This window comes from Chaetodon auriga, chromosome 4 (genome assembly GCF_051107435.1).
Source record: "Chaetodon auriga isolate fChaAug3 chromosome 4, fChaAug3.hap1, whole genome shotgun sequence".
NCBI lineage: Eukaryota > Metazoa > Chordata > Actinopteri > Chaetodontiformes > Chaetodontidae > Chaetodon > Chaetodon auriga.
Window position 1 is genome coordinate 21,672,051 of NC_135077.1, and position 18,077 is coordinate 21,690,127.

Genomic DNA, 18,077 nt, shown 5'->3' on the forward strand with positions numbered 1-18,077 from the left:
AAATGTATTTTTGTTGTTCATGAATTTTATTTATATCTGGTGAGAATATACACAGAATTAACAACTTGTGTTCATAATCAAATTACATTATAAATGGCACAAGACAATGCCTAATCTATATCATGTTATAGTTCTTATTTCTCTTACAAGGCTTATATGCTGTCATAGAAACATTATATATTAAAAAAATCTTTTATTAAAAAGGTGCATGAAGAGGTGGACCGGCACTCTCTCCTAGTCCTGCTTCAGCAGCTATTTCAATATGTTGTTTTTGTACAGCAGGACTGAATGTACTGCAACTCTAAAGTCACCATATTGCTACTAATTCATCTATGGGTAACAACAGAAATCATTACCTGATTTTTAGTGTGTGAGTGTGATTTCAGTCATCTTAAAGGAATCCATTCTGTTGGTCTTTTCAGTTCTGTTCCTCTCCCACGTTAAGATAAAGTTCAATAACCGTCATCATACTCGTTCTGGGCCTGCTGCCGGGCCAACATGGCCTGTATGAGAGCACTGGAGCCTGGAGCTGGGTTCTGTGGAGGTTCCTCTGCTCTCTGCCTGGCTTGCATCACCAGTGTGACAGCGCTGGGTGCGTTGAGAGGGTTTTCAGAGAAACCTGCTGCACTATGGTATTCATCCCTGTCTTGGACCTGGGCCATCTGCCTGGCTTGCATGGCCAGTGCGAGGGCGCTGGAGGACGAAGGGTCATCTGTGTGGTACAAATCTTCATCCTGGCTTTCAGCTTGCTGACGGGCCATCATGGCCTGAACCAGAGCGCTGGAGGTGGTAATGTCTGAGGGAACAGGCACTCCACCTGCACCGTATCTCTCCTCCTCTTCTTCGAGCTGCTGGCGAGCAAATAAAGCTTGAATCGTGGCGTTTGACTTGGACTGCCCACCCGAGGAGTGGTCGCCTGAACGATGGTTGGCATGCTGAAGGACAGGAGAAAATACGCAGTGAGGTTAATAACAAGTCTCGTCAACATGTTAGCATGACTGAATTCCAAAAGCAAACCTTTCTTTGATCCTTCTGTTGGTTTGTTTTATTAGGTTTCTGGAGGTTCTGGAGCTTGTCTAACAAGAAGGACTTGTCTTTCCCCTCCTGGAGAGAGAAGAAGAAAGAGAAGAAAAAGAAGAAGAGAGAGACAGAACAGAACAATAGCCATTATCAAAAAATTAATTTCAAATGCAGCCAAGGGTTACACAGACACACCAAATGGAAGCACATTTTAAAGGACAGCTTTTAAAACACACTCACATTGACAATCTGTCGCTTCAGTTGAGCAATAAGCTGCTTGCGGCCCTGAGTGACTTGCCAGAAGATGTATATAATGACTCTGAGGAGGACAACATGATAAAACACATGACATAATATCATAGATTCCATTTGCATACTTAGGTTTTTATAAAGGTGACCACATATACATGAATACAGGCACAACCACTCGCTGTGTGAGCACATTCTTCCAGTCTGCATCAGTCTTTGTTTTAATAGTCAACTAACTTTGTTTATTGTTTGCATGTTGCTGAATTGAGCACCATAGACACTCTGCATGACTGATACATTGATCTGATAGTTACTGATCCGACAGGTGACTGCTTCGAACATGACAGATTATTTCCACAGTGTATACACAACACACTTATCTGTCCATTATGCTGACATCATGGCCACAGTTAAATACACAGCAACAAATAATGTTCAGGATTATTTTTCATTGCTGCAAAACTAATGAGATTCCCATCAGCCTCTGCTATACTTTGTATAAAGTGCTAATTAGCTGATGTTAGCATGCTAACAAACGACACTGGATTTTATCTGCATGTGCAGCACATACACACAACATAATATTTGCACAATGCACTTACATGATGATTAGTGTGATGAAAAAGTAGAAGATGTCACTTCTGATGACATTTTGGAAGATCCAGAAGGCCCATTGAGAACCAGGGATCTCTCCCAGAACATCTATCCAGACTTCAACCACACTGAAGGTGTTGTCAAGTGCCCGAAAAGGTCCACACTGCTGTGAGGGAGTCAGGCTACAGAGGAGGACGAGAGGGACAAAACGAGAGTGAGGTTTGGGGGAATTTGTGCACTGGTGTCAAGGTCTGGTTTTGTCTTCTTCTTTTTTTACGCCCTTAAATGATTTTCTTTGTCTTCACACCATTTATGTGACATTAAAGTGTATAATGGTAAAAACAGTATCATGTATTCGTACCTCCAGGCAGTGTATGCAACCACGGACAGGGCTCCTACAAAGAAAGGGAAGAAGAGGAGGGCAATAAAGATGGTTCGCATCTGAGCTGCTCTGCCTGACCGCCGTGGAGGCTGGCAGTTCTGGGTCAGGCTGACCTGGGGAAGTGGTAAAATGAAAAGTCATTGTTCTTGCAATATATGATATTATAAAACCTTACAAAACCATGAGTGCATTTCTGCATAAACATCATATCTATTTCTCTCCATAAGAGAAAACATGAAGACCTCATCAGGGCTTTGAATAGCATTGCTTCAAAGGTCATTCAGCATGTTCATGAAACATTCAACAACAGCAGGTGAGCCTGGGTCAAGTTACCAATTGTATTCGATTCATTTACTCTTCTGGATTGATTGGCCTTGCCTAGTTCAGTGCAACCAAAGGGGTTATACCATAAATCTGAAACCCCATCCGTCCGTTTCCATAATTGAAAATAAAGCATGCGATCAAAGTGATGAAAAGCTTTCAATTAATTATTGAACCTCATGCACAAATAGAGTAACATGATCCTAAAACAGTATATACAGCAGCTCAGGCAGTGATGGCATTGTGTCTGCCAATGGCAGTGTGTCATCATGGCAGTTCAGTTTACAGTCAACAAGGCCTCTAAATCTCATGGGCCTGTGCTCACCTTCTTCAAGTAAAACAAGATGAAAAATTTGAGAATCTGGATGGCTGGCAGCAGAGGAGAGAAGTAGATTCCAATCCTGTGGAGAGAAAGTAAAAGATGAGATAACTTTTAAATTAGTCCTGCATTTAATCCCTCTGAGATGTTAGTTCGTGTAGTAAGTGTTGGATGTATTGTTCTTACCAGGCCAGAGTCTGTGCATAGATGAGCTCAAGGACATTCCTGGCTACGTCAAACTCTGGCACCCCCATATTTGGAAATAACCTCGTCCCAATCACACTGTCACAGAAAAATCAGGAATATGAGTAACAACTGAGGTTACCTACTCCCATTTCTGTGATTGAGTGAAGAATACAAGCAATGTGTGTAACTCACTTGCTAAGAAACTCTCCAAAAAAGGATCCCAGCATCAGAAAAAGGAAATCAACAATGACCAGACGGTACAAAGCCTGTCCCACTATGGACTCCCAGCACTGTGGAGAACACATTCAATTAATGAATGTCTACAATCAGTGTCTAATGATGAAACTAATATTAGTGTGAGTACAGATGGAAATCAAGTGTTAATCCCTGTCAAACATACCGAAAACTTCACAGCCACCACATTCATCCAGTAATAACACAAGACAGCCAGAATGGACATCTTGAGAAACACATTTCTGAGCATGAAATGAGAAAACAAACAAACAAATAAAGATTTCAAGCATTATTAATGGTGAAAGGAATAGTTTGACATTTTGGGAAATATGTTTATTTGCTTTCTTGGTAAGATTTAGATTAGAAGATCCAAATCATTCTCATGTCTGTGCGCTAAACATGAAGCAGCCGATTAGCTTAGCCTAGCATAAAACTGGAAATTGAGGAAAACAAGCTGAAGGTAACAAACTGTATCGACTGTACCAGCACCTCTTAATAATTAACATGCTATATCTAGTTTATTTAATCTGTATTTTAAAAAAAAGTGTAAAAATGACTTTTTTTGGGGGGGGGGCATCATTAACTTTTATTATATGGATTAAACAAATAAGGTATAATGTGTCCTGAAATTTTAAAAAAAGGTTACTTAAAAAATATTCTTTCATCCAATGTTTAATTCATGTACAAAACTCTCAATCCTTAATATCAAGCAGATTTCCTGCTGTCGAACCTGATGACCATGGCGTAGATCTGTCTGCGCTGGCTGGCGTAGTGCTCAAACTTGTTGAAGAGGGAGTAGAAGAGTGGGACGACCAGGTTCATTAGAGACACCACAAAAGGGACCAGCAGAGTCTCTGCCTCCTGGAGCAGAGACCAGTTAGCAGCATCTGTTGTTTTCTATCAAGATAACAGATTGGTGTCAGATCAAGAGTTCAGATCATTTCACTAGATGCAGTATTCTATATACTGCATCCAGTGAAATGACTCAAACCCTCCACTGCCGGTAAATGACTTGATATTTTACTGTCAGTAAGGTGACGCACGCTAGTAAACAATTTTAAAGATCAGATAAATTCGCCATAAAGTTTTTTCATATGCAGTTCCCCTGAGCATGCAAACAAAGGCAAGTGTGCAGGCAAGGACATTTCCCTGTTAATGTTGGCTTTCATGGGACAACAAGAATGACCTGTTCCAAACACAGTACAACAATACAACTAATCCCTCAATCTTGACTCGTGTACCCGTTGTTCATATTGGCAGAGGTAATAGATGCTAGCTGCACAGCCAACAGCCAAGCTGGTGGAGAGGAGCCAGGAACCAAGATGAACCCCAAAGTGCTTGAGCTTCTCAGAGGGGGTCAGCAGATCCCTCAGGGCCTTCTCTGACAACGACTCCTGAAGAGATGGAGGACAAAATTGCTGCTAAAATATAATGAAATGTGTGTTGTGCCTTTAGACAGGAATTAACCTCTAAAAACAAAGTGTGTGAGATTTGTTGAAAGCTTATTGTGAAAATATGATTTGCAGCCATGGCTAAAACAGAAATGAGTGAATTTGTGCTATATATATTTATGTTAACATATCATGTGGCTTGTTTCAGATATATTTCATGACGGGCAGGTGAAATAATCCCATGACAGAACGCTGCTCTCTTTCCTGACTTGGTCGGGTAATACTCACCTTCAGTTGGACGCGTAGGTTGTTTTTCCGCTGTCTCACTGCTCTCTCATTGGTAATACTAAAATCCCAGCTGCACAGGAGCTGCCATGCACTGTTCGAAGCTTGGTCCGATAGTACATAGTTTTTCCTAAAAGAGGCGGCCATGCTGCGTGAGGACAAAGAGAGATTTTTTTTGTATTGAAACTACTGTTCACCTGAAAGAAAATTAGATGGATAAATGTGCAATAAGCCCAAAATATTGTGATCTATGTCAAACATAATTAGCAGTATTTCATAATTATACAGACAAATGGACTTACCTAAAGATGAGTGCAATTCCACACAGCACCATGTAGACTGCAATGGTGAAGAAATAAGCCAGCTGAATGTCGTACTCCACCAGACCCTTCAGAGTTTCATTGCTGTAGCCACCGTAGTACATAACGGTGGAGTCGAAGTAGCCCTGGAGAAACCAAAACACATTCATTATGCATTGGAAAACATTCAGTCCACTTTGTGCAGAAAGATGACTTCAAGTTTAGTTAACTATCAACTAACATAGATGACTGTTTTCAGCATTTTTACTGATCTATATACAAACTGAAACCTACATGAATTGATTTCTTTGGCCACTTGAGAGCAGCGTGACAAGCTGCAAACAGAACGCTGACATATCACTGAATATGATGTGCTGTATAACAGGGGTCACGTGGATAGCTGTCACATTAAAAGAAGATAAAGATGTGTGGTGTGATAAGAGCCTCCACTTACAGCTCCAGTCAATAACTCCAGCCCTCTGAAGCTCACATTGGGAGGTATGTTGGGCGAGGGGTCGTAAACAAGCTGCGGGATGGTGATAAAGCCAAAGTTGACCAGGAAGGAGAAAATGTTGAATATAAGCAGCCACTTGAGGAACAGGAAGTAGGAGACGACACTGGTGCCAAACTTGCCGCCTATCTCTTTCATGACGCCTTGCCACAGCTCCAGGGTCTGCCTGCCTGACCTTATAGTGTAGCCACACCTGCGGAAAGACTGAGAGAACAGCTTGTGACATGGATAGCACAGTAGCACAGGATGTGAATCAGATGGCTGCGCTCAAAATGATGTTGCAACACATTGCTCTATTATAGATGAAAGACTCACCAGTGACACATTCTCAGAGCAATCTGCAAAACATGTAAACTGGCGAGATTGCTTAGCAGACTTGAATGCCAGTACTTGGCCCCTGTGGAGGTAAATTGGAGCATATTTATGTGCATTGAAACAAGAGAGCAGTGTGTATACACCCATGTGCATGTATGTAGTGATCTATATAGCAGCACCACAGTACCACCTTGGCTTTGTGCGCAGACCCTTGTTTTATGGTTCTCAGTGGAGTGTAATGATTAACTCAGTGCCTAGAATGACACTGACAAGGAAGCGTATCACCTTTAATTGCTTGCTAATTGCTAACTGCACTCAAAACCCACCTGATAAGTTTCTTTTCTTCAAAGCTCATTGGAAGGTCCCGGATGGCACGAACTCGATCTTTTGTCGACAGGGCAACGAGGTCCTTCACCAGGTTCTGCTCCTCTGTCACACACAAGACAAGCCCTACCTGTTACCTACACACAGGCTATCACCCAGAACACAGATCAGGTGACACACTTCACATATATTCCCAGGAATAATCTGACACCCATCACAGCCTCTTACCATTCTCCACCTCATCCCTGATGGCATCCTCTGTGAAAGCTAGATGGGCAGGATCGGCACTGGGAAACATGCTCATCCTTCTCATTGTCATTCCCCTCCATCTCATTGTCATGCTACCTGGATGAACAAAGCAGAAGAAAAGATCCTGTTCTTACTGGATATTTAAGCTTGATATTTGAGGTAAACTCACGGAGCAGATGGGAATTACAGAAACAGGATGACATTCATCAAGGATGGCTTTTTCAAATGTAACTGCATTTAAATATTTACTCTCCCATCACAGCTTGACAGAGATTTACTTGCTTTTCTTTATAATTTCCTGATTAACTAGTGCACATAAACTTTGGATGTGTGTATTTTCTACTGTAAATATGCTGACGGAAAGCCCAGCTGATAGCAGTGTAATATAGAATATGAGATAATGTGGGTGCTGGTATGCACTGACTTTACATCATCTTAACTCCTGAACTCCTTGCTAAACCTATTTCTGCCTATTGTAGCTGTTGATGCTGCAGCCCGTCACACTGTAAGGGACCACTGTACCAACTGTTACACTACAGACTGCTGCTATTCACAGGTAGTCTGGTGATTCTTAATTATATATCCCACAAATTACATGTTGTATTAAAACAAGATTAAGAGTGTGCAGCTATGCTAGCAGCTCCGTGAGTAAAGTACTGGACAAATCAAAACTTCAATCTGATGATGGCGCTACATGGGAAGGGATGGCTATCACCACAGTTATCACAATTCACAAAAGTCCAGCGTTCACCAAAATCATTAGGATTCATCCTCTGGATGCCTTGAATCTGTAAAGCAAAGCTCCTTGCAATCCATCCAGTAATTGTTGGGATATTTCAGTCTGGACCAAAATAATGATCTGACAGATACCGCCGTCCCCAGGGACATGCTGCTAGCATGGCTATAAATGTAAAAGATGCCCTTGTTGAAAACATAAGATGAAAGTTACAGATATGGTTAGTAATTGTACAAGGACTGAGTTACAGTACAGCAAGTCGGACAGAGTGCAGTTACAAATACCTAACAACAATGTCCCAACAGCCCCCCTCCCTCTGTTATATTTTCTCGCTTATCTGTCATTTGTTGTGATGTGGAGCCTCCATTAATAATAATCCAGTTGGACTGATCATCAAAGGCAATAGGTCAACATGAATATCACATTAAATTTTTCTTGTCTTGTAAAGCACTGAATAACTTTGTTTGTTTAGCGATACCGCAGCAACAGAGTGAGCATGCACAAAAGACTTCAACAAATCTGTTATCTGCAGTGTGGAGTAAGACCAGTTTAACCATTACCTGACACTGAAGAAGGAAGTCGAATAGACTGTGATCGACCATGCTGAGGGGGGATTTGGAACGTACTGTGATCTGAATAATACAAAGTGCGGAGGACAGAGAATAGACGTGTCAACAGAAGTGTCACTTAGCAACATGTGGAAAAAAAAAAGGACAGCCAAAAGAACAAGGAATCACCACTACATAATGTTTTCTCTGATGCACTGAGGGGTAGACATCAAAACATATACACTAATGTCCATAGCTCAGTAAGTTTATGTGGTAAACTCACTGAGGTCATGCTGCCATGAAGGACTGTCAGGGTGTGCTGAGATGAGGCCCATGGGGATGCTCTCCCTCCCCCTCCAGCTCTCCTCCTGCCAGCCCCCCCAGGGCACCCTCCCTACAGCATCGTCTCTGCTGGCCTGACCAGTCGCATGCATGTCTGCCCTGTCGCCCCACCAGGCTGGGTCTTCCCTGGCATAGGGGTTAGTGTGGTGGGTTTTACTGGAAGACCTAGTGACCGCACAAAACAAATAACGTACAAGGTGAAAGACACACTGCTTATCAATGAGTTCATACAGTTAGTGTTTATGATAGCTGAGAGTGCTGGGATTATCAATTCATAAAGGGGACATGACCTCATGATCATGAAGTGGTCATTATCTGTAATTAATCAAGTTTCATAGATATGGCTGCTATGGAGCTGATGTTTTTCTGCTTAGGGTAATTTTAAAGATATAATATCTGACAAGAAAGTGCAGGATTAACAAAGTTCAGACATCAATGGACTAATGAATTCACCTCAATCTTTTGACTCTAAAGTTCTTACCCAAAAGAAGAAAAATAGGTTGAATCCCTTCTTTCATAGCCTGGGTTATATCCAAAATGAATACATAGAGCTCCATGTTCCCTGAACACATACAGTCTGTGCCCTTAGATTACACACAGCACTCACTCAAACACATTCTTTGATCTATCGAAATAAGGGACGTGTGATTCACTGATGCACATTTTGAATTATTATATTAACACAAACCTTCTATCGATTTCCAGAGTCTCGCTGTCGTGGTAGGCATGGTTGAAGTATCCCCAGCTGCTGTGACTTGTCATGAGATCCTTTGAATGGATCCTTTCACTCTTCTTTGAAAACAACAACGGTCCGTCAGCTCACCCAGTCTCAGCCGCGTCTCAGTGTGTTGTTTGTGTAGTCCAGTTCTTAACTAGATATAGTGTGTCCTAAGATCATGAGAAAGACAAGAGTATAAGGCTTCATCACATGTTGTATTTAGGCTTCAGCTGCCAACAAACTTTATCACAGCTTAAACGAGTAGCAGCACATGTGGAGGCAAAGCGCTTTCTGTGCTCAGAGTGACAGCTGTATTGTCAGGGGGAGGCATGTGTAACTTAATCTTCTGGTCCCATCCTCATCTGCTCATCATTAATTCACACACTAGGTTTGGTTTTCCATCACATGTAGTTGCCTTTATCTGTGGTTCTCACACAGAGCCAATGAAGGACAGCAGAGTAGGTAACAATTCACAGAAAAGTACAATCAAATCAGCAAAGGAAGTGGAACAGAAAACCCTCATACAGTGACACTACAAAAAGTGTACATCCTAAATTTACTGTACTGTCCAGATAATGAAAAATCTTGATAAATTACAGTATATTCTTCTGTCTTCTCAAACACTGCTTACCTGGTGGACGTGTTTTGATGGTGAGAGAAAACACAGAAGGAAGTCAAAAAATCACAAAATGCTGTAGGGTTGGTGGGGGGGTGGTAACCTGTGAATCAGCCTGAGATCCAGCATCTATGAGACTGCGGCTACCAGGAAGTGTGTGCTCAACTAAACCCGTAGAGGTAAAAGTCCACTCCACTGCTTCTGAGTAGGTCATCAAAATCCTGTGGACACTTTGTATTGTGATAAAAACAAATCCTCCTTGAAGTGTGTGTCTGACAGTTCATGCAGGTCAACCTGTGGTGGTGCTCCTCTGGATATTATTGCACTCCTCACTGATTAAAGGGAAATTCCGATGCACTTTTAGACGGAAATTCATTGCTTTGCACAACCGGTAAAAGCCAGAGATTACACTCACATAAACATAAACATCCTCTTCAATTCCCCATAAAAAACCCATAATGTTTGTAAGCTATTTAATGCACCGTTGCTCTGTAACTTGAGATCTTGTAATACATCTTATCCTATTTCCCTTTTTATTTTAAACATGCACACTAATGCTTCTACATGTGAAATGTAGGTTACTTGTCACGAGAGTGAAGCTATAAAGCCTATAATAAAGGTTGCACAATGTTTTCTTTGGACCTGGAGAGAAGTAAACACTAATTAAATCATCTGGGTTATCTCTACCTTCAATTTTATACCAGACATGTGACACAGAATGACACAAACATGGAGGTGGCATGGACATTTGGGGAAGTCTAACGGAAGATGGATTTGAGATGCATTTTGGGAAATGTAGGATGCAGTGTTTTTACAGCAACCAAAACTCAAACTCTGCATCATCAGGTTTGACCAGATTTCTTTTAATGCATATTTCACCAGTCCCCCACATTTTATTTAAGAGCAGCACTAAATTGTTGAATATCTTTTAACCATTTCAGAGTAGCTATTTAATATTCCTCTTTATTTTATTTTTTAACAATCTCACATAACTATGTAGACCAAGGACTAAAAGCATTGCTACAAATTTTATATATAATAAAATTACATAAATTCCTAAAAAGCAAATATTAATAAATGAATAAATAATGTAGCTATATATATATTTTAAAACCTGTAAAACAGCAGGGAATGAAATAGGAAAGGGTACAATAAAATGACATATAATCATAAAAATGTAAACAACTGAAAAATGTATTTAAAAAACAGCAAAATATGACGGAATTAAACAAGACAGGGTACAAAAAATGACATATATTCAGAAAAAATGAAATAACTTAAATATATATCTTAAAACCAGTAAAGTATGACGATAAATCAGCTGAATGTGACCCAGCATCGTGCGGTGCGGCGGGCTGAGGTGCGCCCGGACCTGTCGCGCTGTCCACATTCAGGAAGTTGTTTCTGGGAAAAGCTGTGTTGACTTTCCTGACGGCGGACCGTCAACTCCCAGTCGACCGAGACCTCGAGGTTAATAGTTAGCTAATAATAATACTACCCAGTACATAGAGACTTGGACTCTATTAGAAAACTGGACTATGGAGGTCGACTCAGGTAAACGGAACTCGTGTCTGGAGCTATCCTTAATAATCAACCAGGTTAATTAAAGCCGACTTCAGCATTAGCTAACCAGCTAGTAATGCTAGCCTCAAACTTACAACGTTAGATGAAACAGCCGCTAACAACAGGCTAACAACTTTGTCCTGGTGGTTAACGATTTCATAAGAAAGGGTGTGTGGAGGAGCTTTAGTTGCAGCGTTTAGTGAGCTCTTTACCGTGTCGAAACTCCGCTGTTGGCATGTTTTTTCTTTTGCTGGCTCTGCTTCTTGGTTAGCCATTGTCTGGATGAATAGAGCAGGGATTCAAAACTGGTCTCTCTCAGTGTTTTGTTGCTCTCTTCAGAAATGCACACGTTCATTTCTACTTTTTAACACGTATGAGCTGCTCTGTCAGAGGAGACGGTGGCTGCTAGTAAATCATAAAGACACTATCCCCTTCCCCAGGATTTCTAGTGATAGTGGAAAGGCTGGAAAAAGGCGAAGGAAATGAAACTGATTTTAAATAGATCCCGTCCAGTCCGAGATCCACACGCTCCCATCAGTTTACATTAGACCCTTTGTCTTTTTACATGCTGTGAAGTTTCTTCCTCTTTTTACAGTAATGAAATCCAATCCAGTGATTGATCGAGCGGACAGTCAGGTTACCCAGCATTCATTACTGGCTAACAGACACATTCAGTCCCACTCACATTGACAGATAATGAAGTAATGAATAGGCAAACTGCCTCTTCAGTCCAAACATGTGTGACATGTGTTTGTATTCATAGCTGTGTTTTATTGGGAAACTTGTATGAATATTATTACAAGCCAAAAAAATGATAAAGTGTCTTTTCAAGGCATCTAACCAAATAATGACACTTACAATTCAATTTCAAAACCATGAATTTTTCTAGTCGTTCTCAGTTCTCTGTCACAGTCTCAGTCCCCACAGGTTAAGATTACTACATTTTGAGTTTTAACCATATTGCAACTGTTGGAGTTTAAAAGCTGGTGTTGTATTAAACGGTAATGGCTTTCAGTCCCAATTAACAAACACATTAATCCATCTTTTTAAAAGTCTTCTACACTGATCGGAGTGGCAGAGTCACCAGTAACCCCCTGCTGGACCAGCTCCCCAGCTACCAGTCCCTGCTGTACCGCAGGAAGTCGTCAACCGGTGCCACCAAGCGAAGAAGCAGCTCTAGAGCTCGGCTCGGCTCCTCCGGCAGTGGGAAATGGGGCCTGAGCACCATCAGCAAACAGGAGGAGAAACAGAAGGGTCAGACGGAGCAGAGACCCATCCGGGAGCTGGCCAAGTGCATGGCCGAGAAACGCAGAGACAAGTAGGAAAGACATCATTATCATGTCCTTACCGGCCTCTTGAATAGAGAAGTTCAACAGATGGGATCCAGATGTTCAATGTTTAATTCATGTTTTGTGTAACAGGTATGATATTATGTGTGTTCTCAGCAATCAGTGTGTTTGACTTGTCAGTACGCAGCGCCTGGAGGAGGCTCGAGAGCTCAGCAGTTGGAGCCAGTTGAGGCGAAGCACCCGCAGGTATCTGAGGAGGCTGAGGGATGATGGTCAAGAGTGGCTGAGCTCCCTGAAGCTGTGGAGGGGGGACATCCACCTGATAGAGGGTGAGAGATGAAAACTAAATCCTCAGCCGCAGAGACGTTTATTGATTTCTGCTCAGGATGGCCGACGTGAGTAAATAGACTTATGCTCTAACAGAAGTTTGCCAAGCGTTGTCTCGTCTCCTTTGCATTCAATAGGGATGTTTGGCACCGGGATCCTGTCTTACTTCTCCTTCCTGCGCTTCCTGGTCATGCTCAACTTGATCATCTTTCTGCTCATGTTCAGCTTCGTCATGTTGCCCATCATCGTTGCCCCCAACGCTTCAGGAAATGTCACCTACAGACTGAACGATGGTGAGAGGACGCTCGCTTGTTTCGTCCCACTGAGCATGAAATGTTCTGAAGCTTACACTTTCCTGTCTTTCCCCACAGAAAGTGTGTGCAGTGTGTATCCAAGCAGCGCCCGTCGCGGTCTGGTCATCTTTCACGAGCACATTACAGATCTGCTGTCTGGTGGAGTGAGTCCTCGCACTTATCATTTCATGGTCTCTGGAAGAAAACAAGAGTTGGCATTTGCTCTCCTCGCTCACCTTCTGTGCTCACTCTGTAGGGCTTTCTGGAACAGACCTATCTTTTCTACGGCTACTACAAGGCGGACAAAATACACTTTCCAAAGATCACTTACAATGTGCCGCTGGCCTACCTGCTGGTCACTATAGCCTACCTGTTCCTCAGCCTCATCTGGATTGTAAAAAGGTACCGAAAGGGCAAAATCAATTAGGAATTGAATTCGTTCTACAGATCAGTCTCTGATTAACTTTTCTTCAAGGTCTGCCACAGGATTCAAACGCAACCTGGTGCAGGATGAGGATCGCTTTCAGAGCTTTTGCAATAAGATTTTTGCCGGCTGGGACTTCTGCATCACCAACGAGAATGCCTCGAAGCTGAAGAGAAGCAGTTTACTCTATGAGCTCAGGGTTAGTTGGTCGTTCCTCTCCAACATGACGTTTTAGAGGACAGAACTTAGCAGGAGCAGTAAGATGACATCAATGGCTGTGTACATGCTGAGAGAGTCCATTGTTGAAAATGTTATCCACGAATGTCTACCTGCCTCCTTCTGAAATGATCTTTTCTTATATCCACAGACAGATTTGGAGGAGGAGAGGATCAAACAGAAAATAGCAGATCGCACCCGCAAAGAGAAATGTCGGATTTACCTCATCCGCTTCCTCCTCAACCTCTTTGTCATCGGTGTTCTGGCTGGTTGCTTCTACAGTATTTATGTAGCCACCGTCTTCTCCCAGGAAGCCCAGATGAATAATGTAAAGGTAAAGAAATGATGCTGATGTCCTTTGAAGGTCTTTTCTGGTTGCTCTTCTGTCTGAGTAACAGCTCGTCACGACTAGAAGCTCCATTCAGACTTGAAGCTGTGCAGATTAGCACGTTTTCAGTGACACTTTTTGCTTGGCTGCAGGAGAATTTCATCGTGGATCTCATCTACGAGTATTTACCCTCAATTGTTATCACGCTGGCCAACTTCATCACCCCCCTCCTCTTCTCCATCATCATCAATTATGAGGACTACTCGCCTGCCTTCGAGATCCGCTTCACTCTCATGAGGTACAATAGACTTCCACTCATTGACTGCTCACTCATCCTTTCTCTGAACAGCAGTGTTGTACTTGAAAAGTACTTGCATCAGGAAACAAACGCTAGCAGGAAAAGTGGTGTATTTGCCTTTTAAAGAGGAGGATTTAACACATAAGTCAGACTAAAACTTGTAAAAGAAAGAAATGATCTTTAAAAACATGAGCTCAGTTACTTTCTTTCCGTCTTTCTTTTTCTTCCTCTTCCTTCATTTGCAGGTGTGTCTTCATGCGGTTGACCAGCATTGGAGTTTTGCTCTTCTCCCTCTGGTCTCAGATCACTAAATGTAAAGAGGAACCATGCATCTGCGGCTATAACCACTTGCTTTACTCTGTAAGTCATTTTCCTGCATCCCAGTAAAACATACAATGATTTCTAGTCATGAGACACAGATGCCAACATCAAACTCACTTTTATCTCTGTGTCAACAAACATACATTTTCTGAAGATATCTAATGGGTGTAGAGCTATTAAGATGTCATTTTATAATGTTAATTAAGTGGGTCTTTGTCACTCATTTGGCCTTTCATTACACAGTATCTACGTATCTGATGACACATGGTGGACGTCATCCCAGGATGAGTCGCAGAAATTCTTCCCTCCAGTCTTACTGTGATGTATTTTACTGGTGTTTTATTTGAACATCTCCCTGTGCGTTCTTGTCCAGTGTTGGGAGACCCGTGTGGGCCAGGAGATGTACAAACTCACCATCTTCGACTTCATCATCATTGTCGCAGTCACCATCTTTGTGGAGTTTCCCAGGAAGTGAGTCCTCAAAATGAACATCTTCTTTATCTCAAAAGAATCTTTAAAAGTTGAAGTAGTCTAGTTTTGCAGATTAAATGTGATCATTTTATGACATTTCAAGATTTCTACCTTTATGAAAGGATTCAGTGAAGTGTGTTAAGCCTTTCTCAAGTCTGTGTTTGTATTCTGTGTCATCCCAATCAGTTTCCTTGCCTTTCCTCTGGAGATGCCTTTAGGTGGAAGTATGCCTCATGGTTTGTTCTTGAGTCATTTGTAACCGTGTCGTTCTGTTGCCCCGTCCTCCTCAGGCTGATAGTGAAGCACTGTGACTGCGGTCTGGCGAAGTGGTGGGGCCAGCAGGAGTTTGCTATTCCTCAGAACGTGCTGGAGATCGTCTACGGTCAGACCATCTGCTGGATCGGCACCTTCTACAGCCCGATGCTGCCTGCCATCTGCACTATTAAATACTTCTTTATCTTCTATATCAAAAAGGTATTTATATATATATGTGTGGGTATATGTACATGAGTCAAAATTAGAGGAAGGGTTTCCTGTGTTACCTCTCTGCTGCTTGTTTATAGGTCTCATTGGTGAACAACTGCCGTCCAGCCACGCGTCCCTTCCGGGCCTCCAGCTCCAACTTCTTCTTCCTGGTGGTGCTGCTGATAGGCCTGGCTCTGGCCTGTCTGCCTGTCACTGTTAGTGTGGCACAGTGAGTAATGCTCTGTTGTTCAGTCTATCAGGTGATATCATATCTGCTCCTCTGCAGCTTCAATCGAACCCTGACTGTTGAATCGACATCAGAGCCCAATGTTTGTCTCATGAGTTTTACTGTTGAACATAAATGGAGACAGGATATTTGTCTTTTCTGTCCTCTGCATTGATCGCTCATTGCTGCTGCCTCCATGTTTCTCTTGGCATGTACTGTACACTCATTCATGCATCCTTTGTTGCACAGAATAAACAGTTCCCAGGCCTGTGGACCATTTGTTAATTACAACACCTCCTGGGAGGTGCTGCCAACTACAGTATCCCAGCTGCCCAGTCAAGTCCAGACGCTCCTCTACGCTCTGTCATCGGAGGCCTTCGCTGTCTCCTTCTTTGTCGTTACATGGTGCGTCTTTCTGTTGGTGTTCCAGCATAGATCATCATTGCAAAACTGATGTTTTAACTGTTGGTGACACAAGTGCTCTGTCTCCCTTGGTTGTAATTTGAAACATTTTATTTTCTCTCCTGTAGTTTGGCCATGTTTTATGTGATCGCTCTAGCTGGTGCTCACAAGAGAGTTATTAACCAGCTCAGGGAGCAGCTAGTCATGGTAGGTTCACTCAAAAATTCATCTCTTCTTTTCATTTATTTCACCTTTTATTCTTTTCTGTCTCTTTTCCAAGTGATACATTGACCATGCTTGATCATCATTTGAGTTATTACCAACATCTGGATCTACTATCTGTGTTTTATTTTGTTTCCCAGGAAGGCCGTGACAAGCGTTTCCTGATCCAGAAGCTGTGCCAGGCCCAGAAGCTCTCAGCTGTCAAGTCCCCGATGTCCATATCCCAGCCGCGCAGCAGCAGGAGCAGCAGAAGCAGCCCCAGTTACCACACCAGCTTCTCCAACAACTTCAATGAAAGTGTGTTCCTGGCACACCCGCCTCCTGACTCCTCCACGCACGTGTGAGGCAAGAGCCCGAAATTATAGAGACAAGACTGGACAGATGGACTGGAGTAGAAAACTGTTTGAATTCATATTTTAGATTTTCTTTTTCTTTTTTATTGTGAAAACACTACACCTTGGGAGTTTTTATGGGCCTGCTTACATTAATGTGTCTTCCCAGTGTTCATTTGTTGACAGTTTGATATTTTAAAACTCAAAAGAAGCCACAAAGTGTTCTCAAACCAAAACAGTCATTGCTGGTCAGATGTCTTTGTGGTGCGTTTCCCTGCTGCCATCTTTTCCTTCTGAGAAGGATTTACTTTAACCACTGGAGTTTGAAAAGCCTTTCTGAATTTTATGCACTTAAAATGTATTAACTAACACTACCGTTTTCTTACTTTAATAACTTTTACATTTACAGTGTGTTCATCTAAGGTGTTTTTACATCCGCCGTTTATCATAATTAATGACTCTGAGGTTGCATAATAATGCAAAGAACTAATACATTTCAAAACACTAAACTGGTACCCTGTTCTCTTTTTAACATTACTGCGACTCCATTTTTTTATTTTAAGATTTCATTTCCCAGTATCTCAGTAGATACAATCTATATCGTATACACTTCCTGCATCAGTGACCAAAACAAGACAGGGAACAGAACCAAACACACACAGTACATTTCTTTTTTCCAGGAGTGTGTGTGGATTTCCAGTGTTTATGAGTTTCTTAAGTGCAATTGTTGAAAAACAAATAATCCAACTGTGCAGATAGCTCACTGTATCCTGTAAGATATCTTGAAATATGCAAACTGAAATTAAGTTTCACCATCAATCCCTCCGAGAACCAATGCTCTGTATCAAAACAAAGCTTTTGAATTTTGCAACAATCCCAGATCAGAAAGTGAGCGGTTCTATGCCCCTCTAAGTAAGTTATTTGCATAAATCTTTGATCAGAGATATTTATTTAATTCAGATTCAAAGTTTTGGATGATGGGTATGTTTGTACTACAAATGTTTCAGTCAGATACTGAGAGGAAATGCTGTTCTGCTTTGTTATGAGGCCTTTTATATGACTGTGGTGCTTGCCTTTAGTATTAAACTTAACATGGTGAATAAATATCTTGTCAAGTACTCATTGTTTTTTGCGCAGTCTTTTTATTTTGTTTTTTCGGTTTTGACCTGGAAACGGTCGCTGACATCAAGTCGTACCTCCTCCGGCCCAGCAGGGGTCGCTGCTCCCGCCGCTTCGCTCACTGGATGACAGCAGCTCAGCT

At 42.0% G+C, this 18,077-nt stretch overlaps 2 protein-coding genes across 2 annotated transcripts; one reads left to right on the forward strand and one right to left on the reverse strand.

Moving 5' to 3' along the window:
- Positions 1–401: 401 nt before the first annotated feature.
- Positions 402–9,726, reverse strand: tmc5 (transmembrane channel like 5). The gene is made up of 21 exons (XM_076729177.1): positions 9,655–9,726; positions 8,994–9,193; positions 8,247–8,470; positions 7,976–8,047; positions 6,659–6,775; positions 6,433–6,535; positions 6,107–6,188; positions 5,735–5,995; positions 5,284–5,426; positions 4,985–5,129; positions 4,547–4,699; positions 4,036–4,202; positions 3,472–3,547; positions 3,264–3,361; positions 3,072–3,167; positions 2,892–2,967; positions 2,225–2,358; positions 1,872–2,045; positions 1,261–1,339; positions 1,018–1,104; positions 402–935 (listed from the first exon to the last, which is right to left on the reverse strand). Exons 2-21 carry the CDS (start codon positions 9,065–9,067, stop codon positions 453–455), a joined length of 2,844 nt encoding a protein of 947 aa, XP_076585292.1. The 5' UTR covers positions 9,068–9,193; positions 9,655–9,726; the 3' UTR covers positions 402–452.
- A 1,325-nt stretch (positions 9,727–11,051) lies between these two features.
- tmc7 (transmembrane channel like 7) lies at positions 11,052–17,922 on the forward strand. The gene is made up of 16 exons (XM_076728277.1): positions 11,052–11,193; positions 12,256–12,520; positions 12,672–12,820; positions 12,956–13,111; positions 13,190–13,275; positions 13,368–13,513; positions 13,587–13,734; positions 13,903–14,085; positions 14,232–14,377; positions 14,623–14,737; positions 15,072–15,169; positions 15,460–15,643; positions 15,733–15,863; positions 16,110–16,265; positions 16,391–16,469; positions 16,625–17,922. Exons 1-16 carry the CDS (start codon positions 11,178–11,180, stop codon positions 16,826–16,828), a joined length of 2,262 nt encoding a protein of 753 aa, XP_076584392.1. The 5' UTR covers positions 11,052–11,177; the 3' UTR covers positions 16,829–17,922.
- The last annotated feature ends 155 nt before the right edge of the window (positions 17,923–18,077 follow it).